General features: G+C 38.8%; 1 protein-coding gene across 2 annotated transcripts in view; it reads right to left on the reverse strand.

Annotated features, from left to right (window-relative positions):
* Window positions 1-336: 336 nt before the first annotated feature.
* epb41l4b (erythrocyte membrane protein band 4.1 like 4B) overlaps window positions 337-25,593 on the reverse strand; it is a 37,998-nt gene continuing 12,741 nt past the window's right edge. Inside the window, exons 2-23 of one of the 2 annotated variants that reach the window (XM_017453180.3) lie at window positions 24,822-24,926; window positions 24,502-24,544; window positions 20,801-20,879; window positions 20,197-20,241; window positions 19,437-19,489; window positions 19,166-19,286; window positions 13,187-13,274; window positions 12,872-12,960; window positions 12,712-12,781; window positions 11,557-11,726; window positions 11,179-11,288; window positions 9,529-9,559; window positions 9,360-9,393; window positions 9,072-9,187; window positions 5,058-5,197; window positions 4,856-4,971; window positions 4,651-4,734; window positions 1,838-1,902; window positions 1,451-1,546; window positions 1,151-1,274; window positions 971-1,062; window positions 337-740 (exon numbers count right to left, since the gene is read on the reverse strand). In XM_017453180.3, the coding sequence (XP_017308669.1) occupies window positions 677-740; window positions 971-1,062; window positions 1,151-1,274; window positions 1,451-1,546; window positions 1,838-1,902; window positions 4,651-4,734; window positions 4,856-4,971; window positions 5,058-5,197; window positions 9,072-9,187; window positions 9,360-9,393; window positions 9,529-9,559; window positions 11,179-11,288; window positions 11,557-11,726; window positions 12,712-12,781; window positions 12,872-12,960; window positions 13,187-13,274; window positions 19,166-19,286; window positions 19,437-19,489; window positions 20,197-20,241; window positions 20,801-20,879; window positions 24,502-24,544; window positions 24,822-24,926 (1,935 nt within the window). In that variant the 3' untranslated portion in view covers window positions 337-676. The remainder of the gene's footprint in view (window positions 741-970; window positions 1,063-1,150; window positions 1,275-1,450; window positions 1,547-1,837; window positions 1,903-4,650; window positions 4,735-4,855; window positions 4,972-5,057; window positions 5,198-9,071; window positions 9,188-9,359; window positions 9,394-9,528; window positions 9,560-11,178; window positions 11,289-11,556; window positions 11,727-12,711; window positions 12,782-12,871; window positions 12,961-13,186; window positions 13,275-19,165; window positions 19,287-19,436; window positions 19,490-20,196; window positions 20,242-20,800; window positions 20,880-24,501; window positions 24,545-24,821; window positions 24,927-25,593) is intronic. The other variant, XM_017453181.3, reaches the window with a different exon arrangement.

The following is a 25,593-nucleotide window of genomic DNA, read 5'->3' on the forward strand; positions in this document are numbered from 1 at the left end:
TCTCCCCACTTGTTTAAATGGAAAAAATCATTTGCACTGACTCACTTGTGAAAATTTTATGCAATGTTCATTTTATACACTCATTTTTATTACAATTTACGCCATTACTTCTGCAGTTCACTGTACATCCCAAAGAAATCATCCAGTTTTAGCAAGAATGACCATTGAAACTTGGACCACCCAGTTTTGATTAACATGAGAACTGATCCATTCAATAGTTCTGCATTTATTATATTATAGATACTGTAGCGATGAATATAAATTTAAATACTGTATAGTGTATGTGCAAAGCGTTTTGTCAAAATGTTAGAAAACAGATTGAAACAAATGACAATGTGAAAGATCACTTTTTTTCTTTTTTCTTTTTTTTTTTTTTACAGTGTATGTACAGTAGGCATGTGTAGTGCATTATTTACAATAAATCACCATACAATGTGGTCTAAAGTGGAATAAAACAAGCATGTATCCTAAATGTACCCTTTAAAAACAGTTGGGGGGCAAATAAACATGGTTTCAAAAAACATAAATATTGGACATTTTTTAGAAGCATGAATTTGTACATGTGCACTGTAAGCGTGATAAGCTTTACCATTAAAAAATAGACTTAATACCATGTAAATGTAGAAAATTACTACAGTGAATCTGCTTATGCACGTGTATAAACGTGTGTATAGTCTCAGAGTTCTGTCATTAGTAATGCTCTCAGCAGTTTTTCTCTATCCGTTCTCAGGTCTTCATTGCTAAAACACAAACAAAAACACAAAAGAAGATTTAAACACTTCATATAATCATGTCCGATCAAGTAATGGCAAAATACAATAGGGGCAGGGTATAGTATCCAGATAGATCATGCACATAATGCTTGTTGTTTGTATTGTTACACTCTTATAAAATTTAGGATTTTATACGATTATAAAAAAGGACGTAAAGAACCCAAGAACCATTAAAGGACTGTATATGTTTGTGCTACCTGACTGAGTGTGCACTGAAAGGAAGGAGATGAGGGACTGACCCTGGACAGAATGGAGATTTGTTGCTGTGCTCCAGTGGTGAGACTTTTTGCTAATAAAAGAATGCCAAGAATGTAATGCCAACATTAGTCATTTTTATTTATAACGACAGCTTAAGATCACTGTAAATTAATAGTTACCGGGGGGTAGATTGGTGGCTGGATCTGTTTGTCCAGTGAGCTGTTAGATGTGGATCTTCTCATGTTGCTCTGAGAAGATATGGCCGCAAGTGCGTCTGGGAGGTCATCTTCGTCACTGTGGTTACTACAGGACAAAGCTGTGGGTTTATTCCCATATAACATCATCCTCATAGACAGCAATGCAAAATGGTCCTCAGAATCATAAAGCAAACACACAAGAGCTTGGAATTTCCTCTTGGCAGACGTTAATGTTCAAGTCTTTGTGACTAAAATGTTACATAGCTATCTTAAAAGACTCACAAGCTGTACTGCCTAACAAGGCGTTTGCGGCGCTCCACTTGCAGCCTTTCCGTGGTCAAGCTGCTGGAGGCTGAATCCTGAGAGGAGCTGGGGATTCTGTGAAAACCCAGCCACAAACCCATACAATTAAAGGAGTGTGAGAAATGGCTGAGTTTTAACAGGATTGTTAAACTCCAGCAAGGAAACAGTAGCACAGAGTTGCATTTTCCTTGATTAAACAAACCCAATTTAGCTCTTCACCTAATTATCAAGTTATAATTAGTTGGCTTGATTGTGTTAGAGTAGGATAAACAATACATGCTGTAGCTCTGTGGGGCTTGAATTTAATTCCCATGTGATAAAAAGAAAGCTAACGTACAAGAACCAATTACACATACACACACACACCTGTTGTTCTGGTCTCGACTGGAACAATTCCCCTTTGAATTTGCACTCTCACTGTGCATCACGTGCTGTGGAAAAAGAAACAAGCACAGCTTTTAGGGACCCTGACATATAAACACACAGGGATGCACATTTCACCGAATATACACTAAACATATACACAATGCCGTTTGTCATGATATCTTAGTGTACAAAGTATATAAGTAAGTATCAAAATGTAGTATATGAACTGAAGTGTGTTAGATTAGTACATTTAGCCTGAAAACCATAATTAGCATCTGGTGTACAGTATAAGTCATTCAGATGTGTGTATGATTGCTAGAAGCGAGGGTTTTCAAGATTGACAATGTTATAGATCATACATTTTTGTAAGAATTTGACAATCGCATGTAAGAGAGTACACAATGGGTAACAATCTAGAAGTGTAACAAACTGTAATATTTAAGAAAAATACATTACAGACTTGAAATATTCAGTTAAAACTTTCAGCAGTTAGGAGTAGTGTGCCTATAAATTATGCACAGACATACTGATTGAGATGGTAATGGATTTGCCAATTTCAATTAAAGGGGCACCTTTGCAGCAGGTCTTCCTTTTACTCCAGTTTTATACCATCTTGTTTATTTCTAGGAGAATTTATTGATTTTTGTGTTTCACGGACAGTAAAATTCTAGTAACTGTGCTTCTATGAAGACCGGATATCCACCAAGGTTCCATGTCATTACAAGGTTACTGGATTGGGTAACATAGTAATTGGATGATTTGACCTTGGGCAGAAACCCCAGATTTTAACACTCCAGAATCATCTGGCCACCAACCAAGGCATTCAGTTCCCCTACCACTATATACATACATACATACATACACATACACATACATACATACATACATACATACATACATACATACATACATACATATATATATATATATATATATGTGTGTGTATATATATATATATATATATATATATATATATATATATATATATATATATATATATATATATATATATATATATATATATATATATATATATATATATATATATATACACACATATACATATATATATATATATATATATATATATATATATATATATATATATATATATATATATATATATATACATATATATATATATACACACATATACATATATATATATATATATACATATATATATATATATATATATATATACACACACATATACATACATACATATACACACACATATACATATATATATACACACACACACACACACATACATATATATATATATATATATAAATAATATTATATATAATATTATATATTATATAGGTCTTAAGGGACTCCAGCACAAGAGGAGATCCCATACTGGACTCCTGGGGGAGTGTGGTGTATGACCTGGCTGATATTTGGGTACCAAATATGTCCATTTATTATATTCATTTGGGACAACAAATCTACTCAGAGAGGAATCTACAAATCTGTTCCTATCACTAATGACCAAAACCAAGGTGTTCCTGGAAATCTCAGGGCACAAGTACGCCTAGTTGCTGAATTCTGTGCAAAATGGCATGGGCTGAATCATAGGCAGTGTGGCCAGTTTTGGGCCAGTGTGTCCTGTCCCAGCAGACTGTCAGGAAGAACCACAATCAGCAGTGAGTTGATATGGGATCAACTAAGAAGTTCATCTGTACCTTGCCAAAGCTTGCCCAGATCTGGAACACCACTTCTGGATGAAGACATCCCTCTACTGCCTGTGGGTTAGTTGTTCTCAGTGAGGCTAATTGTGGGGACATCTGAGGAGCTTTTGTGTAAGGCAGACAGTACAGCCAACCTTGGGCTCCCTGCTGAATGATACTTCTGACTGTCACATTGTTTGAACAGACCAGCCCATGGCAATGTCTCCAAACCAGTAAGAAGTACTTGAGGCCAGATATACTCTGTTACCTCTGGTCATCAGAAGCAACACTGCTGCCTGCATATACATCAAGAATACCCATTGCACCATTCTAGCCATTGAGAGGCTGAAGGGTAGAATGCCTGTCCTTTAAAAGACAAACCGTGGAACTGAATTTTTTACCCGCTGTCATCTGTCATCAGGGCTCAGTGATGTTTTCAGCTGTAAAACATCCCATCGGCAGCTCCCGCCCTTTAAGGCTGTGTTGTGCAGGAATCTTTGGTGATGGGGCTGCTTGCCTGACCCATAGCGTGAGTGGGGGTCATTCAGGTGACTACTAGGGGCCTGTAGGTGTTACTCTGACTGTTCAGGAAGGAGTGTGAGCACTGGAACACAGAATTGGGCTGTGATCACTTATGGGTGCTGGTTTCTAGAGTCTGAATCCCGCATTCTCTTCAAGCCTTTTTGGCAGCAAACCCAAAGAGGAACACAGGGCAAATTTCTCTGCACATAAACCAGACTCGTGGAGAGCTACCCAATGTCCTGAGGTATTGAGAGCTGCACATGGTGGAGTGATTGTTCAAATCCAAGCAGCAAAATGACTATCAAATTGCCTTTGTGCACCATTAACCCCTGATTCTCCCCACTGGGCTGATTTTGTTTTGGTGCTTCATCCCCAACTTCCAGATCCCCAGCTGTCTGACAGACTAGAAGGCCCGTGGCTACATACTGTTGGTGTTTTTGAGTGGTCTTCATTCCCACCATTAACATGTTGCTCTTGGTAAGCTGCCAAGTTATCAGAGTTCTTCACATTTACACTTTTTTAACAGAGTGACTAACAAGCCATTACGTAAGACTAAACTAAATGTATACACTAATCTTAATGCAGTTTGAAATGGGTATGCTTCAGATGACTCACTCTGAGAATATTGTTTTTGCGCTGATCCTGTATGCCAACTGGAGATGAAGGAAGGCTTTTCTCCGACAGTAGCTTTTCTTCTGGCTGTGTACAGTAAAACAGGGAAGATGTTTTTCGAGTTTTTAGAGCAATGACTGTCATTTGGATTTGGACAGTCTCAAATATTATTGGATCTGTTTCTCTCCAAAACTAGTACTACACTGACTGTATCAATGTTGATGTGAAGTGCTGGCCAGGGTATTGTATCTGGCTGTAACGGTTTTGGACTCCGTAAAGTCCGGTCAAGATCTTCCGTGTGTCCTGCAGGAACATCCCATGGCTCTGAAACAAAAGAAAGCTGCAAACACTGCACAGCCAGATTCAGTGAATTCATTTTGATTAGATGAATGGTTCATTTGAATTCTTACTAGGCTTTGTTAAAGTGAGGCATGGGACTTCCTGTTTCTCATATCCATGCCAACGATAGCAGTAGCGGAGTGTTGCAGAAAGCAGAGTCTCATTCTCTTCCACACTAAACCTTTGGGTATCTGCACTGCTCAGTGGGAAACTAAATAAACATATTACATAGTGTGCAGAGAACTAGTAAACATTGTGAACATCTGAATATGCGTATGGATTTACTAATCAGCTCAGTACAAGAGAGTATTAATAAGTGCATATTCAGGATTTACAGGTCAATCATAAATTCATACCAATGTATACTATGTACCAATCAAAGGTTTGGATACACCTGTTCATAGAAGGGATTTCACACTCTTGGCATCTACTCAACCAGCTACAGACATATGACGGCGCTTCACTCAGGATGCTTTTCTTAATGTTCTTAAATAGGCTGAACAATTGTTGGCTGCTTCTCCCAGATTCTACATGAAAACTACTTGCTTGAGGAACAATTGAAGTAAAAACTACTTGTTTATAGTAAATCTATATTTTACAAAGTACATTTTGATGCAGAAAAGTCAAATTACAAGCCTTTGTAATAATAATAATAATAATAATAATAATAATAATAATAATAATAATAATAAATGATATACTCAATCTAGTGTATCCAAACCTTGACTGACAATATACAGCAGGGGCTCCCAAAAATTTCTGTCAGCTAAACCTCTTCAGCCTAACTTATTTGTACCCCATGGACATTACGCAAACCTTTCATAAGAAATGGCAAGACGTTTTTCAGTTTGTGAAAAATATATTTACTTTTACTTAAATACTTTACAAGTTCTAGTTATTATTATTAGAACTTGTACAAAATATTTTTTTTTACGTTTTAATTAAATACACCATTGGTATTTCTTTCTATAAAGACGTATGAATCCCCTGCAATGCCAGCACAACCCCCTAGTGGTTTACACACCCCTGGTTGGGAGTCACTGGTGCACAGTATTTGTCCACTAATAAGAACTACTTTTTTTCTACCAGTGGTGAGTAGATATAATATAGCATAATATATGATATAATATCAATATAGCATAGTATATAGACATAGTTTAGAGAACCAAAACAAAAGGATGTTAAATCATATATTGCCATGCATTAACGTTTGAGTGTAAAACATTGCCATAATTACAAAAATGTAACCAAACTGTATGTGAACACGACAAATCTCTTTCAAGAATTTCTCAAACAGCCCAATAACACTTTTTCCCTGGGTAAATATTTTCTAGGACAATAGATTCATTGTGTGCACTATTTTACACACACACAAAGTAAAAGTATGCAAATGAAAGTTAAAAGGTGAATCCTGGACTTTGTTATGAAATCAATTTATAAAGTGCTGTGAAAAAGTGATTTCTTCTGTTTTTGTTCATATCTCATACTAAATAGTTTTAGATCTTCAAACGAAAGGCAACATAAAACAAAGGCAACTGATTAAACACACAATACAAATTTTATTTATTTATTTCTTTTATTCAAGCAAAAAACGTTATCCAACACGTATCACCCATGTGAAAAGCTAATTGCCCCCTTAAACTTAAAATCTGGCTGTGCCACCTTTAGCAGCAACCAAACACTTCAGATCACTGGAGATCAGCCTTTCACTTACTTCTAGAACTAGGACTTTTCTTGCTGCATAATCCAGTTGCTCTTGAGTTTTAACTTACGGATTTTCTGGAAAAGGGTAGAATTCATGTTTCCCTCAATTTATTGTAAGTTGCCCAGACCCTGAAGCAGCAAAGCATCACCACACCATCACACTTCCACCACCATGCTTGACCACAGGTATGATGTTCTTTTTGTGGAATTCTGTGTTTGGTTTACGCCAGATGTAACAGGACCCCTGTCTTCCAAACAGTTACACTTCCGACTCACCAATCCACAGAACATTCTCCCAAAAGGTTTGAGGATCATCATGGTGTGTTTAGGCAAAATTCAGACAAGCCTCAATGTTCTTTTGGGTTAGCAGTGGTTTTCGCCTCGCCACTCTTCCATGGATGTCATTTTTGCCCAATGTCTTTCTGGAGTCATGAACAGTGATCTTTATTGATGCAAGAGAGACCTGTCGTTCCTTTGATGTTGTCCTTGGCTCTTTTGTGACTTGCTGGATGAGTAGTTGCTGTGCTCTTGGAGGAATTTTGGAAGGTCGGCCACCTCTGGGAAGGTTCACTATTGGGCCAAGTTTTTCCATTTGGAGATAATGGCTCTCACTGAAGAGCCATTATTTTTGGAGATTCTTTGGAGTCCCAGAGCATTTGAAATAGCTTTGTAACCCTTCCCAGACTGATGTATTCCAATCACCTTCTTCCTCATTTCTGTAATTTCTTTCAACTTTGGCATAGTATGTTACTGAGTAAGACCTTTTAACCAACTTCATGCTGTTGAAAAAGTTCTATTTAAGTGTAGATAATCCGGCCTTCAGCTGATCCCCATTATGAATGCAGTTTCATAGATTTGGGGAATTAGTAACTACAGGGCAAATACATTTTCACACAGGCCCAGTTGGTATTGGAAAACTTTTTTACTTGAATAAATAATGCTATCATTTAAAACCTGTATTTTGTGTTTACTCAGGTTGCCTTTGTTTAGTAGATTTTGTTTTAATTTCTGAAACAATTTAGTATGAGATATGCACAGTAATAAATCAGTAATAAATCAAATACTTTTTCACAGCATTTCAGTCTAAAAGTGTTTTTATCTGGGCCAGGTCAGACGTATGTTGAAGTATAAAGTCATTTAGATAAAAAAAAAATACTACAACTAGCATGTTATAGTGTAAACTGTGCATTTATTCACTGAAGCAGTTTCCATTGCAACAATTGCTGATCAGTGACGGCCACGAACACCTCGTCCTTTTTGACTATAGTTTCACTATAGTAGCGTTAATGTCAAAACACAGTCACTACTGCAACTGTCTATGAAGTTGCAGTTGTTAAGGCAAGAAATACATTTACATAACAAGCGATAATTGCATTTAATGCTTGAAGAGAGAACTTTGCATAAAAAAATAAAATAAAAAAAAAGTGGCCCTGGCATATATGATCAGTTCTTGTAAACAACAGGAATTGTGGAGAAGCCATACTCATTCTAAAACAGGGTAAACTTTGGCATAAATGTTGTTCACACAGACCAACAGTAAATCCCATAAGCCACCAAACATGTAAAATTCTAACGCAGTTAAAACATTAAAACAAGTTTAGCTTGTGAAGCAACCAATACATGCTGCATTTTTATCCAAGTCTGCTCAATGATGGTTTCTAACAATCACTGAGAAAGTAACAAAGTAGACCAGCAGAAAGCCAAAAAGTCTTGGACAAACTTGTTTCCATCAAGTCCTTAGTAAGATTTTTTTTTTCCAGTAAGAGAACAGTTATGGGGCTGAGTCCAGTCACATGAGAAATGATGGATGAATGGATAGATAAATGGATGGATGAGATAAAACACAGTGTTAGTATCCAATGTGTAGGATGGTAGAGGATAGGAAGAGCAGTGGATTTCGTTAGTTGTTCAGTGCTGTCCTGTTTCATTAAGGTGTGTGACTCCTACACACTCAGAGTGCAGTCATAACTTTGTCTTTGTACTTGACAGACACACTCCTGCCCGTGTGGTCATATGGAGCCTCCAATACTATGTCGCTGAAAGAGGGTCTGCCTGAATGGGGTGGTCTGGACCAGACATACATGCAAGACACACAAGTAATGTTGAAAATGATACATGCAAAAATGAACAACTTTTTCAAATGCTAAATTTAGGCACGTCTAATGTACAATCCACCCAAGATCCAAAAGCTCAAATGTATGAAAGATGTGGACACAAATGATCAGAAAGGTAGACGCAAAGTATCACTAAGGTTGAAGGAAAATCTGTGATCTGTGTCAACTCACACTACATGTCTTGCTGCTATAAACTGAAATTGTAGATAACAGCAACAGCATTAAATACAGAACTGAGCATTTAGCAGTAGGTGAATGTGTGTTTACCTGTGAGGTGGTGGATTGTGTACCATTTCAGTGGGCTGGATGTAAAGGGGTGGGGTCAAACTGGGGGTGTGTGTTCTGGACCAAGGCTCCCGACCAATCGGAATGTTGTGCTGATACTTCAAAGAAAATCACTGATTGAGTAATCATTTATCAACTTCACATCAACAGCCGTTATACAACAAAAACACATATCCATTTATGTTTTTCCTCCAGCCCACTACACCCATTAACAGTTCATATTCTTACAATCGTATAATCATTTGAGGTAAGAAAGGAACTAAAGTATACCGGTTTTAAATTGGGATCAGGACTGGCCTGGGCACTGGAGGAGAGATAGATAGAGAGAGAGAGAGAGACACACACACAGACAGACAGACAAAACGCTTAGAGCAACACAGACACAGTACAGCTCTGTTGAAATGGTGATAATGTAATTTCATTTGCAAGCAACACTAACCTTGGATGGTGATGTTTTGCTGGAGTAATGGCTGTAAGAAACAAACAGTAAGAAACACATTCATCACTTTAATAGGAACACTTGCACATTCCTGCATGGCCAGACTGGGGTGCGCAGACAGGAAAAGTATAGTAACTCAAATGACCACTCTTTACTACTGTGCCAAGCCGAAAAAGCATCGCAAAGACAGACAACACGTTAAACCTTGAGGCGTTGCTGGCTCAGTGGTTAAGACATTGGACTTCCGATCTGAAGGTCATTAGTTCACGTACCATCACCACCAACCTGCCACCGTTGGGTGCTCAACAGCTCAGCTGTATAAATTAGATAAATGTCGCTCTGGATAAAGGCTCCTGCCAAATGCCGTACATGTAAAAATACTAACTGCAACCGACAGCTCCTGTTCACTGTTCATTTGTGAGTTAGTTCTATGTAGTGTAAAGTCTGTGTCCATTACAGATGACAGTTTTCATTTCTTTGAAGATTTCATTCCGTACAGGATTTCACTGATTTTTTTTTGTGATTGTTACGCCCCAAATTGCTCGATTTTGCTGCATTAAAAAAAAAAAAGTTAAATCTGTTATGCAATTTGCGGCGCTTTTGTGGGGGTTTTATGTGTGAAAAACTACTTGAATCATGTTCAATGCACGTGAATGGAAGAGGGCTTTGGCTGACTGTGTGTTTTGATAAATGTCACATGAGGCATCTTGGCCTAAATCTTCGGTAATTTCGAAAAATTGCAAGCTCCTCCGAATATTGTGGAGTTTGCTTGATTTCGAGTTGATTTCTGCGATCGCAAAATCCTGGATGGACTAAATATTTTAAAGACTGCTCCAAATACCAACTTTATCTGGCAGTATCGGCAAAAAGAACTGTAGCTACAGCACAAAGGCCTTTTCTGGACAAGCCTGGACAAAAACAAAATAGAAATGTTATTGTGAACTTCTGAACATGGGAAGTTTATCTTCCCTGGCTTCGCAATTTTAAAGGGGAGGTATTTACTTGATAAAGAGAAGCATCTATGCTCTTTGACATGAAAGTCAAGAAGCTACATTAAACAGTTGTTCACTTTCATGACAAGAAGTGGTAACAGCCATGATATTCAGTGCTTCTAAACCAGCCAAGCGAGGAAGACAGCTTCACTGCAGTCATACACGTCTTTCTTTCTTTACTAAACTAATTTCGTCAGACAAATACAGTGGCAACACGTTTATAGTAATCCGAACGTCCAAGAAAAACAATTCGCTGAGCTTGCGGCCTGGATTAACATCTTTCTATTTTCTTCATTCACAGGGAGAAAACACAGAAGTGAAGTTCCTTGCTTGCATTTAAAACACATTTTTAAAAGCACATTTACACTCAGAAGCAAAAATTATGGTGGTGTTACCAAGTACAAGAACTTACCATACGGTATTGGTACAAATATGAATACTGCAGCTGACTAAAATGGTATGTTAGTTTTTAACACAAGAATAAATCAAACCAGAGCTTTGTAGTTCATTCAGGGCCTAGTATAGTTACAGTATATTATTCACTACAGTGTACGGAATACATTCATTTAATTGCACCAAGCGGAGAACTTGAGTTAGTAGGAAAGTTTTGGGGTATATAGTATGGACATGTGTAATGTGTAAAGTTAATTTCACTCACCTTTGCCTAGTGATTGGGTTCTGGATGGATATCTTCTGCTCGGTCGTCTCTCGAAAGTGCTCGCCCTCCTGATCCTGCCCGAGTGAGTCGCTTGATACTCGGTCCTTCCACTAAAATTCCACAAATCAATACTTAGGCCTGACTTTGAAGTTCACATTAAAACATTGATGAATGTGCATACATAAAACATGTGTCTGTCCACTGACAAATGAATAGCTTGCATGTTTGTGGATTAAAAATTCCAAATCCTCTGAATGAATAATTATTCATACCGTGGTATGGTTTCAGTTTTACCGCACAGATCATTCGATTCGGAATAATTCCTATTAGTTCAGCATTCTAGTTTATTTCTATGTAACGCAACACTAGTTTGTATACCTGAAGCGGAAGCGTGATCCAAGCCGTGTGAAGTCATTACGACTCGCTTTGTTCTGGGTCGGCTGTCTGAGGCGGAAGAATGAATGGCTCTCAACGGCACACTTCCACAGTTGCTTACACACTGCTGAGCTGGAGAGCTGAAACACAAATGTGTGCTCCTGCTCACGACCCTGCGCGCACACACACAAACACAGACAGATATTTAGCACCAATGTTTGAAAAGCACTTATATGACATGAGTAAATTCTTTATGTGAAGTGAACATATAAACTTTATGCATTAAAAGGAGTTTTATTGGATAGTTAAGGGTCCTTGGCTTTCTTACTGGGTTCTATTTGTAAACCTCTATAAAATGGAAAGCCTTTGTTAGAACTTTTTAGAATTCCCTAAGAACATGCTGAAGAACATGGAGGTGCACCTGCCCACAATATTTTCTGACAAACTTCTATTTTCTATTCCATTTCAAAACCTAAACAAATGTCATTTAAACCACCGTGACCCTGATCAAGATAAACCAGTTACTAAAGATGAATGAATAAAAACTGTGCAAGCACCACATATGCTTTAATCTTAAAGCGCACCTATTATGGTTTTGAAACGGGCCTAATTTTGTTTTAAAGGTCTCATACAATAGATTTACATGCATCCAAGGTCAAAAAACACTTTAATGCGCTCATAATTCAAACTGCAGCATTACCCTTCCCCCCCCCAGTGTCAAAAACGACTCGTTAAATGATCCGTTCTAAAGGATTCACTCTAAACTCCTTTCAGAGAGCATACTCTGCTCTGATTGGTGAGATGTCCCAGTCTGTTGTGATTGGTCATCCACCGTCAGCGAGCAGCTGAAGAAGACCAGAGACGGGGCTTTTTGTTACTAACCTACTTAGGTTTGTACAGGAAATAAGGCTGGAATTACTAACGACTCGTTTCAGCTGTTCAGAATCGGTTCCTTCTTTAGTGAGTCAATATCTCCGAAGAAAGGTAATATTTGAAAAACCATAATAGGTGCGTTTTAATGAATGTGGCCTTTCTTTCTCCCACAAGTTTCATATCTGACTGCTTGCCCCTGTCCGTAGAAATATAAAAACCATCCAACTTTCTGATGGCTCCGAGTCCAAATGTACAGATCTACATACAAGTGATGACTTGACTTGCCTGTTCATCATCTTCCACCACCATTAGTGTCAGCCTGTTCTTCTTGAAGTCCAGACGTGTGATTTTGGGCCTTAAAAGAAGCATTAAAAACAACTTTTTTTTTTAAAAGACATGCAATATCATTGAAAATAACACGCATTACATGAGAGTGTGTACTTACCAAAAGAAGAGGCCAATTTTGTTGGACCTTTCAAACACTAGAATTCCTGTTGGGGTAAGACCCAGAGCATAATCTCCACCATCACGACCCTGAAAATGCACACACACACACACTTAGCACTGTTATCTGCTTATAGCCATTGCTAAAATAACACTCAAACAAACGGTAAACTTAAAAAAAAAAACTAAAATAAATAAATAAAGAAAGAAAAAGTTATTTCTTAATTTTTTTTATAGCACCATGGAAGTGCATAGTTATTGGTATGCCATTTGTTACACCATTAAAAATGTAGTACAAGCAGGTTTATGTTCTCACCTTAACAAAGTGCATGTCAACTCCATACATCTCCAGCCACTTACACTTATTTAGAAAGTTCAGCTCAGCCTGTGATGGACTCATTCCCCTGTCAAACATATGAGCATAGAATATCAATCACACACACAAATACATACATGTACTTTACATAAACATGCAATCAGCACCAAGTGAGATTATGTAGCGTAAACAATCCATTTCCTCCCAGCACTGCATGTAATACTATTTTCCCCCCATATCTACTTGAAATATGTTGTGTTTTTTCTTTTTTTTATATTGCATTTGAGTATTGTGGAATTGTATTTAGTTAACATTAAAAGAATGCTACAAACATTTATTTTGTACATATGTTGGAATAAGATAATATTTTATAAATAATTAAAAATATGTATTATATAAATATTTCAAATACTGCATATTGATATTTTATCCACATTAATTATCCAAAACAAGTTTATTAACTCATTTGGCAGATGATTTTTATCTAAAGAAACTTATTATCCAAGCACATAGCTTGGGTGTTAGGAATTTTGTTCAAAGAACTAACAATGGCTTGCAGAGGTCAAGGATTAAAACTCATCACCGCTCATCAGAAAAAAGTTTTACATAGGTTATTCTAAAGCCAGGAGTAATTATACCATTTATGGAATATTGCATGGATTCTATTTCAGTTTTGAGTTCCGGATCCTCAGAAAAAATTAAAGAGGCATGTTCTCACTGTGTGATGGCGATCTTGAGTGGCAAATGTAGTGTGATATTGGGGACAACCCATATATTAGACAAGAAGGCTTAAAAACCTGGTTGAGCACCACAGTGCTACTGAATCATGATTCACAGATGTCCAGGATGAAGCACCGTGTTCCCTGCAAGAGCAGAGTCCCAACCAGGAGCTTCAGAAGACTACGCCTAGCAACAAGCTAGGAAGCCAAGTAGAGAAACCATCTAGAAAGGCCAAAGTCCAATGGCCAAAAGCCAGTAGAAAGCATTTACATTTATGGCATTTGGCAAATGGCCTTATCCAGAGTGACTTACAGAAGTGTTTGAAGTCCATCAATAAATACATCCTGATACTAGTTCACTAGGTCATAGACTATGAATACCAGTCAAAATATCAGTCGAAAGCTCTGTAGGGGAGGTAATATACTGTAGTAAAGAAAAGCACACAGAGAACACACATTTTTTTGCCTAATTTAAGTACTTCAGGAAGAGGTAGGTCTTCTGCCATTGACTCAGCTGTTTGGACATCTAGGGGAATTTCATTCCATCACATAGGTACCAGAACAGAAGAGTCCTGATCCATGCCTTCCTTGTACCCTGAGAGATGGTGGACCAGTCGTGCAGTGTTAGAGGATTGGAGGGATTGTGGTGCAGTGCAGGATGTGATAAGTGGTTTGAGGTCAGCACAGAGACCAAGCTACACCTCTTTGGTACAGGCATCTATGAATAATGCAGCTATAGGGAGAGTCTACAGAGTACTCCTGAGGAAGGCCTGGAGAAAGAAGGGTTGAAGGCTCTCTTGAATCAAATCAAGAGTAGGCTTGCAGTCTTGATGTGGGCAGAGAGAATCCACAGAAGTAGGAAAGAAAGTGTGAGGTTCTGCCAAAAACCTATTCAAGTATGCTCAGGGCCTGCTGGAGCAGAAGAAGAGTGGCAAGCTACAGAGGAGGAGCTCAAGGAACATGCCTGGATATGTCTGGCCCCAAGAAAGAACACTCCACTTCCCACGGCATGTACCCCACCCAATAAAACCTAACTTCAGAGTGGATAAGAGCTGTTGCCATCTTTATACCCAAAGAGCAAGCTTTCCAGAACATCACCCAATTCAGAATCATTGCACTACTGAATACAGAAGGGAAAATAATCTTCTCTCTGTCAGCAAAGTGACTGATCAACTACCTCTGGAAAACAAGTACATCAACACCAGCTGCTAGAAGACAGGAGTCCTACATATTTAACACAACAAAACATGATTACAAACAGTTCACACAAAAGCCTTTGACTAAGAACACCAGACACATGAGGGCACAATGATTCAAAGTCCTATGGCAAATAAGTGATCAAGGGCTCGAGGGTGTAAAAGTGACCATTTGTGATAGTCCTCAAGACTTTATCATATTCCCAATTGTTGAACGTTTCAGTATCCAGTATGATACTTTCAGGATGTCTAGCCATTCAGCACTACACTGAGAGTTTATAACTCATTGTCTCATCACTGTCATGAAATGGAGGCACAGGCGGAAGAAAGTGCAGGTATGGTGGTTTAATAGAATACAATAATCCAAAGGAGCAGGCAGAAAGCAGCAAACGAAAACAGGCAGAGGTCAATCGATCAGGCCAACAGTCTAAAACTGGCAAGGCAGATATACAAAGTCGAGTATTATAATCAAAGTCAGAACCAGAATAAACAAACACTATATAAGGCTTGGATGATGACAGAGATGTCGGGTATGGGTGTGGGTGTGATTGAGAACAGGTGTCTCTAATTAGAACTCAGAGGAAGGTGAATGTATGTGTGTGTGTGTGTGTGTGTGTGTGTGTGTGGTCGTCTTCGGCCATGTTTGAAGTTGGTGGTGCCTTCTGGGAAATGGAGTCACTGGCCTGCGACGTTATGACAATTACTCACTCAAACCCTTGTGCTGATTTGCTTTTATGACTTAGGAGTGAGGAAATAATTAGAAATAATTGTATTCCAATGACAAATAAAAAAAATACATAATAATCATACATTGATTTTACTTGGTTTCACAGGGTTTGCTTTACATAAGCTATAAACCTAATGCTGCTTAATGACAAGTAGGACTTTATTTGAACATCATCTACTCTTGTTTAATTCTCATTATTGTTTCCTGCCCATACTCTGATTGGTCCTCATGGTTGCAAGGGGTTTTGGATAAAAGTCTACATCAAATACAGGCTTTGCCAAAGAGTGTAGTAAGGACACATAGAGGGCAATTGTGAGCACATCTTGGAAGCCCAATACGAGAAATGGGACACCCTGCATCCTTCTTTGTACTTGTCTGTGAGGTTGCTAATGTGCTGTTTGGGACAGGGCCATGGAGTCATTGAGAATGTACCTCAGGTGTGCTGGCACATTGTGCGTAACTGACTACATATGAACAGATGATTGTGGAATTTAATGATTAACCACAATCAGCTCAAATAATTGCAATTATACATCCACTCAAGCGCACATAAATTAAGACAGAAAGAATTTCTGAATACTGATATTAGTGGTATATAAACTGAACGATAACCATCAAATGGTATTCTGGAGAGATCAAAAGAATGATAAGGACAAATCTTTAAAAAAAAAAAAAAAAAAAAAAAAAAAAAAGGTCATAAAAATATTGTAAAGTTGGTACAAGCAACAATACCTGTACTAATAGAGCCATTGACTGACGTTCTAATCTACTGTAGGATCCTTTATAGTGTTAATATGGTGTTCAGTGCTTTGACCCCCATATTAAAAAAAGGCTACAATGGCCATCATTCCATAGCTTTATTAGCTTATACTGACAAGGACAAAATAAGTTAATTATTTATTACAATTTGTATTTATAACTGTCACGAGAAAATGATCCTCACAATGCTTGTACACGCATACATATAGTACACTCACCAGCCTCTTTATTAGGAACACTACACTAATACTGGACAAGATCTCGTTGCTGTCCGAAAACCCTCAATTCTTTGAGGCATGGATTCCACAAGATGTTGGAAACATGCCTTTGAAATTCTTGTCCGTGTTTCATGATTGCATCACATAATTGTTGTGGACTTAATGCTGCATATTCATGTCGTGAATCTCCCATTCAAATACATCTCAAAGGTACTCTCTATTCAGGTCTGGTGACCCGGGAGGCCACTGTATTACACCTATTGCCAAGTTCATGGAACTAGTTTGAGAGTGCTTTGTGACTTGGTGCATTATTATGCTGGAATTAGACATTATAAGATAAAATTGTAGTCATAAAGGGATGCGCTTAAAGAGACGTATGGCTGTAGAGTGGTTATTTGATTTATCAGAGCCTTCCTGTCAGCTCAAACCAGTCTTCTCTGACTCTCACTCTCTTCAACAAGGTGTTTCCACCAGCAGAACTGACACTTACTGGATGGTTTTTGTTTTTCGCATCATTCTATGTAAACCCTAGAGACTGTTGTGTGAATATCCCAGCTCATAAGCTGTTTCTGAAATACTCAATCTAGCCTGTCTGGCACTTACAACCATGTCATGATCAAAGTCACACTTCCACTGCCGCCACATGATGGCTGATTGGATAATCGCATGAATGGGCAGGTATACCAGTATTCCTAATAAAATGGCCAGTGAGCATATACCCCATGGATGCAGCCAAATACAAATACAATATTCAGAAGGAACGGATGTGTTTTAAATAGATGCAAATACAGATACTAATAGGAGGTGCACTATTCCCATTTTTAGTGGTAAGGTTCATATTTAATGTTTTATATATATATATATATATATATATATATATATATATATATATATATATATATATATATATATATATATATATATATATATATATATATATATGTGCATATCAGAAAATTAGAATATCATGGAAAAGTTCTTTTTTTCCTGTAATTTAATTTTAAAAAGTGGACCTTTCATATATTGTAGATTCATTGCACATAAAGTGAAATATGTCAAGCCTTTTTTTGTTTTAATCTTGATTATTATGGCTTACAGCTCATGAAAATCAAAAATCCAGGATCTCAAAATATTAGAATAAAGAATTTAGAATGCAGAAATGTCGACCTGAGAAGAGCTCTAATCAGCCAATTAACTCAAAACTCCTGCAAAGGTTTCCTGAGCCTTTAATCTCTGTCTGGTTCAGTACACACAACCATAATCATGGGGAAGATGAAAGTATATGTTGCATTTCATTTGGAAATCAAGGTCCCAGAGTCTGGAGGAATATTGGAGAGGCACAGAATCTAAGCTGCTTGAAGTCCAGTGTGAAGTTTCTACAGTCAGTGATGATTTGGGTGTCATGTCATCTGCTGGTGATGGTCCACTGTGTTTTCTCAAGTTGGGAGTCAATGCAGCATCTACCAGGAGATTTTAGAGAACTTCATGCTTCCATCTGCTGCCAAGCTTTATGGAGATGATTTCCTTTTCTAGCAGGACTTGGCACCTGCCCACAGTGCCAAAATGACTAGTAACTGGTTTGCTGACCATGGTATTACTGTGCTTGATTGGCCAGCCAAGTCGCCTGACCTGAACCCCATAGAGAATCTATGGGAGACACCAGACCCAACAATACAGATGAGCTGAAGGCCGCTATCAAAGCAACCTGGGTTTCCAGAACACCTCAGCAGTGCCACAAGCTGATTGTCAAGCTGATGCCACACTGCACTGGTGCAATAATTCATGCAAAAAGAGATCCGACCAAGTATTCAGTGCATAAATTAAGATTTTTCAGAAGGTCGACATTTCTGTATTATAAATTCTTTATTCTAATATTTTGAGATACTGGATTTTTGATTTCCATGAGCTGTAAGCCATTATCATCAAGATTAAAAGAAAAAAAAAGGCTTGAAATATTTCACATTATGTGTAATATGAAAGTTCCACTTTTTGAATTAAATTATGGGAAAAAAAATTACTTTTCCATGATATTCAAATTTTTTGAGATGCACCTGAATATATGCTTGCAATAAACAGAGATTAAATATGTACTTGTTTCAGCAGTATAATCAAAACTACACAGAAAATCTTTTTAGGAAAATCTTTTTGGCCTATTTCTGTCAGCAGGATTAACATGGGGTCAATAGGGAGGTTTTAATCTGACACTGTGTGAATGACTCCGCCACTCTTTAATCAGTGCCAGGGACACCCACCCACACGCAGCCCGTGACAAACAGAGAAGTCATACAGACAGGTTTCAGAGCTCTAATGATAATGTATTGGCTGACAGACTGTCCTGAAATGCACACTTTTTAGCTCACCTGCACTCGGCCCATTTGCGGTAAATGTCCGCCTCCATGATCTCGGTCTGGTTAGGCGAGAAACGGAACTCCGACACCAACAGCGGAGTGTGTTCCAGTGGGTCGCAATCTCCCAGCTCACCTGCACAAGGCACACACAGGACAGTGTATTTATAAGAACAAAACAGACTATATTGTAAATGCACAAATGCAAAGAGAAATAGTACACACCTAATACCCACACCAACATACATGTACATATACACACATTAACACACATATAAGGACTCACTCTGTAGGCAATAAGCCCCAAGATCCACAGATACATCATATGGACACTTTAATCTGCTCAGGGAAAAGGAAAGGCTTATTGATGCATCAAATGGCTTGAAAATGTGTTATTAAACCAGATTTTATGAATACGAGGCAATTTTGTGCTTATTCTTTAAACCAAGACCAAGCGAGTGTGTGGTAAAGACCCAGTAGACATACAGTATTTCTCTGTATGTATGTGAGACAGAGATGCCGCTGGAGAAAGAATGGGTATAAGAAAGAGTGTATCCCCTGTGTGGGAAAGTGTGTCAATGCTCTTAATTTAGAAACTAGTGTTGGTTCCTCATCAGTTTCTTTTATTATAAGACCAGAGCAGCTCTCAGGGGATCAGACCCACATTAAGACACTGAAACAGAGATTCTACTGGACTGTAGCAGAAAGCAAGACCTCGTGGGTGTGTGCGCGTGTGCGTGTGTGTGTACACGTGCGTACTCATACGATTCTGGAAAGCGTCAGCAAGAACAGCAACGTTTATTCCATATTACACTTCCACCACAACTTCAGAACATCGCATGAATATGAAGTGGCTTATTACTATTCTACTGCCACAGCCTGAGTCACACTTCCCAGAATTAAGATCACACTAAAGCATTAAATATTACTGATGGTTGTGTGAGGAGAAACGGCAAAAAATACGGCACAGAACTCTTGTGGAGGATAGCAAAATGGTTACTGAACAGTTTGGCTTTATTTCTATAGTGTGTGAAAGCAATTCTTACTTGCCAGACAGAATGTCTTGTCTGAGCTGCAGCACAAAGAGGTACCTATGAAAAATACAGTCAGTTACATCATCACCGTCCAAATTATTCCACTTCATTTGACTTGATTATAGTTCTTTATCGTCACTGTGATTGTACATGGGTATAGTTGTACTTTAGAGCTTATTAACCCTTATAACACTCCTCATAATTACATACATGTATAGTCTCATTATAGTTGCTGTTATAATCCATAGTAGTTAACAAATAATATATTTTAAGACGAATCGCTGAATAATACGCCACATATTTACTATAAAATGATATGAAGAAAAAGAACTTGAATATAGACAATTTTAAATAAATGAATATTTATTATGGACAAAATTTGACTAATTACTAGATCTAAATCCAAATTTCGGCAAAATGGTCTTACTCCATTGCACATCATTTTCCTTCATTCTGGCATTTTATTTTTTGAAACAAACAAAAATATCTGAATGAAATCGTAGATCAGGTTGCCTGTATACAAGCTTTTTTCCACACACACAGCAAATACTCAAACACCTTTTGCTAGAAATAACACATGGTACCCTATCAAAATCAGTCCTGCTGTACTTTTTACCTCGTGAACTCCTCATGAAGGTTATTGGGTTCTGAAGAGTAGAACTTCACTCTGAAAAACAGCCTGTACGGTGGGCCGTCTGAAAGAGACAGAAAGACGGAACCAGAAGCGGAAGAGAACGGGGCTTAAATGGTGTACAGTGGAAATGGAAAGAAAACGTGACTGAAATGAGATTTTCATCAAAAGACAGCAATCTGTATACCGAGACTGAAGGAAATAAAAGAAACAAAAAGCAAAACAAATTCAAAAGCCAAGGCCACACTAAGTTGTCATAGAGACACACGTCAGTTCGCTGACACATTCAGTATGACTCAAGAGCAATGTGAAGCCTGTGTAGAATAGGAGGGTGTAAGAGCAAAAGAAGAAGAAAAAAAAGAAAGAAAAAAAAAAAAGAAGTGCACTAGCGAGCTCTTGATGCGAGATGTTGCAAAACTGTCCACAGTTTCTTGACGGAAAGCAAAGGTGCATGTATTCTAAAGAAAGAATGTCTAGAGGAGACTAGAAATTAATGCGAGATGAAGGGATGAGGGCAGGTCCTCCAGGATGTCAGTTAATATTAGAGGGGTCAAAACACCTCCACAATTCTAGATTCATGTGTCGAGTTGCTCGTTTGCTGTTTTTATTGGGGGGAAAAGAAGATTGCTCTTTTTGCATATTTTTGTGTGAGAACTCATAGCAGTGCACAGTGGTAAAATGCGCAAGGTTGGCAAGGCTGTATTTATACAGCCAGGTTTTTATTAAAAAAAAAAAAAAAAAAAAAATATTTATACAAACCGGCTAGTTCTAACCTACCTGTATACACACACACACACACACACACACACACCCTCGTAAAGTGTGTATAAAAAGTCTACACACCCCTGTTAAATTGGCAGAATTTTGTGAGTAAAAGAATGACAGTAAGATAAATCTTGTCAGATTTTTTTCCCACGTTTTATGTGAAATTACGAAGTATATAAAAAAAAAGGGGGGGGGGGGGAGAGACTTACAATAACCTAGTTGTATAAATGGACACGTCCCTAGACAAATACTTTGTTGAAGCACCTTTAGATTTTATTACATCACTCAGTCTTTTTGACTAAGAGTTTATCAGCATGCCACATCTTGACTTGGCAATATTTTCCCACTTTTTCTTGCAAAAACATTCTAGATCCATCAAATTGTAAGGGAATCTCCTGTGCACAGACCGCTTCAGATCACACCACAGATTTTAGTTGGACTCAGGTCTAAGCTCTGTAGGGTCTTGCGGTCGGAGGCTGTGCGGTTCCCGTACCACACAGTGAGGCTATTGTCCCTCTCTAGAAAGAGGTGAGGATGGGAGGGGGGAGTTTGACTCTCTTCAGCCTCCACAGGAAGTGGATGCGCTGCTGGGCCTTCTTGACTAGGCAAGTGGTGTTGAGAGTCCAGAAGAGGTCCTCAGTCATGTACACACCAAGAAACTTGAAGCTTTTGACTCTCTCCACAGTTATTCCATTGATGTACAGTGGTGAGTGGTCCGCTTGGGTTCTCCTGAAGTCGACAATCATTTCTTTAGTTTTATCAACATTAAGAGATTGTGGTCTCTACACCATTCTGACAGCTGGTTCACCTCCTCTCTGTACGCTGACTCTTCATTGTTGCTGTTGAGGCCCACAACTGTAGTGTCATCAGCAAACTTGATATGATTAGAACTGAACTTTGCAGCACAGTCATGAGTCAGAAGGGTAAACAGCAGGGACTGAGCACACAGCCCTGGGGGGTGCCGGTGCTCAGTGTGGGGCTGCCGGTGCTGGTGCTCAGTGTGGGGCTGCCGGTGCCGGTGCTCAGTGTGGGGCTGCCGGTGCCGGTGCTCAGTGTGGGGCTGCCGGTGCCGGTGCTCAGTGTGGGGCTGCCGGTGCTCAGTGTGGGGCTGCCGGTGCTCAGTGTGGGGCTGCCGGTGCTCAGTGTGGGGCTGCTGGAGGTGGAGTTGCAGATCCTGAAGGACTGGGTTCTCCCAGTCAGAAAGTCCAGGATGCAGTTGCAGAGGGAAGTGTTTAAACCCAGCAGGCTCAGCTTTGTTGTCAGTTGTTGTGGGATGATTGTGTTGAATGCTGAACTGAAGTCTATGAACAGCATACTTACGTAATTGTCCTTTTTGTCTAGATGGATTAGAGACAGATGGATGGCAGCAGATATCTCGTCCTCTGTTGAGCAGTTGGGACGGTATGCATACTGAAGTGGGTCCCGTGTGTTGGGAAGACTGCTCTTTATGTGTTTCATGACTAGCCGCTCGAAGCACTTCATGATGATAAGTGCGAGTGCAACAGGCTGGTGGTCATTCAGGCAGGACACTGATGATTTCTTCGACACAGGGATGATGGTCATCTTGAAGCACACAGGGACAACTTCTTGGCTCAGGGAAATGTTGATGTCTGTGAGGACATCTGCAAGCTGATCAGAACATTCCCTGAGCACTCGGCCAGGCATGTTGTCAAAACCTGCAACTTTCCGTGGGTTGACTCGGGATAGAGATTTCCCTGACGTCTACTGCAGACAGACAAAGTACTTGGCTGTTGGGAGTAGGGATGGTTTTCCTCGCTGGCATGTTGTTCCGTGCTTCGAAGCGTGTGTAGAAATCATTCACGTTATCTGGGAGCGAGGCGTCATCATCACAGACAGGTGAGGTCTGTGATGGTCTGAATGTCTTGCCACATACGCCTAGTGTCCTTGGTGTTTGTGAAGTGACTGTGGATTATTCCTGCATAGTAGTGCTTTGCCTTTTCTTTCGGTCATGTGTTTGTTTGTTTTTTGCACCAAACATACCTTTTGGAATTATTATACCTTTTGGAATTGGTCTCATGGGACCAGAACACATTTTGCCACATTGCTCCCTACCCCATAGCCCAAACAAGTGAAGTATATGAGAGATTGTTGTCACAGAGAGTAATCAGTATTGTCAGATATTCCTGCAGCTCCTTTAATGCTGTCAAGGTCTCTGTGTAGCATCCCTGGTAAGGTTTTGTCTTGTCCTTTTACAATTTGCTCAGCCAGGTTACTGTAACTTTTTATTTTTCCTATTTTTCCCTAAAATGTTTCGAATTGTTTTTCCACCTAATTTTCACTGAGGGCAGAAAAGTTCTGACATGATTTCTCTTGGTTTCATTTTTTACATCACAAAAACCTGCCATTTTTACAGGGGTGTGTTGACTTTTTTTTATATCCATTGTAAGTAATTCAACAATAAACGGTGACAAATCCAATTTGTGCATTATTGAGCTAAACCAGTCTAGAGATTACACAGGCTTGATTTATTAAAATACATATAAACCTAAAGAATTTACCTTACACGCTTTTTACATATTGATAAGTTCCATATTACGTAGGCATTCTCTCTGTCTGTCCTCTTTGCTTTCTCTCTCTCTCTCTCTCTCTCTGAAAGCCTGTACATCATCTTATCGGAGTACACAGAAGTCCCAGTCCCTATTAAGGGCAACTTTGTGTTTTACATGCCAGTGGTTTCAATTTCACACCAGCTACCTGAGGTGGGCGTGTTCTTTGCCTGGGTTACTAGGACTGGCTTCTGCCCCATCCACAGAGTAAACACTCTTACACCCACTCGTAACAAACATCACCATGGGAACCGCAGATAACGAGCAAAAGGACATCAGACACCTGCTATGATCCAATCACTCAATGCTATAATACCTGTGAATGGTGTGTGTGTATGTGTGTTGAAGACTTACATCTAATCTGCTTTTTTATGGGTTTGCCAGCATCCAGCCAGTGCTGAAGAAAAAATGAGAAGGAGAGAGAGAGAGACAGAGAGAGAGAGAGAGAGAGAGAGAGAGAGAGAGAGAGAGAGAGAGATAGCACAAGTTAGCACAATAGCAGTGAGGAAGTAAAGTGCTGAAAATCTACATCTGATTGATGTAGAGTGGCTTCATCACACACACTTTTAGACTCAAGTTCAGTACCTTCTTCTGTTTCACTCTCACTCTCTCTCTCTCACACACACACACACACACACACACACACACAAACCTATTTATAGATTAGCACTCACCGCAACCTGCTCCGGGTCCATGAACTGCAGTCCAAAATAATCAGCCTCCACAAGGTCCAAATGATACATGATTTGATCAAACAGGTCCTGTCCCTTCGCATTTTTCTGTGATAAACACACACACAAAAAATATTACAGAAAGCTAAGCACAGAGCTGGAGTATGACAATAGGCTTTTGTGGGGCCTGGCATAACCTGCTTGCATAAGCCACAAACATTTACATGAATGCATGATGACACCTTCCTGATGCACCATTCAGTGAATAACAAAACGAGGCTGTATTCAAATGAACTAAAGCACAAAAATATAATGAGAAGTTGCACTAATCAAATCACAAAGTTGCACTATGAGGATGCAATAAAAAAAAAGTGAATAAATAAAAAAATTAAAAAATTTGAGATTCGAAATGGCCTTAATGTTGCGGATGTACGCTCATGGCTCAACATTATTTGTTCATTATATACTTTGTGTTCTATGACTCATGACTAAGTTTTATGTGACATTACACTACATTGTTATCAAAGGCTAAGTTGTGCTCTCAAGAAGTCCTCCTTTGTTGGCTTGATTATTCATTTAAATTGCCTTTCTGCTGCGTCCTTTTATGATCAAACCATAAAAAAAAGTTAGCTAATAAAACGTGTGACATCCTGCATCTGTATAAAACACCCTACAGTATGACTCACCTTAGCAGTGCGCTAAAGTATAGAAAAAGCCAAGGTTTATAATCATCTTTCATTTAGTTTCTAGATTCAGGGTTAAATTTTTCTTTCTG

This window comes from Ictalurus punctatus, chromosome 23 (genome assembly GCF_001660625.3).
Source record: "Ictalurus punctatus breed USDA103 chromosome 23, Coco_2.0, whole genome shotgun sequence".
NCBI classification, from domain to species: Eukaryota; Metazoa; Chordata; class Actinopteri; order Siluriformes; family Ictaluridae; genus Ictalurus; species Ictalurus punctatus.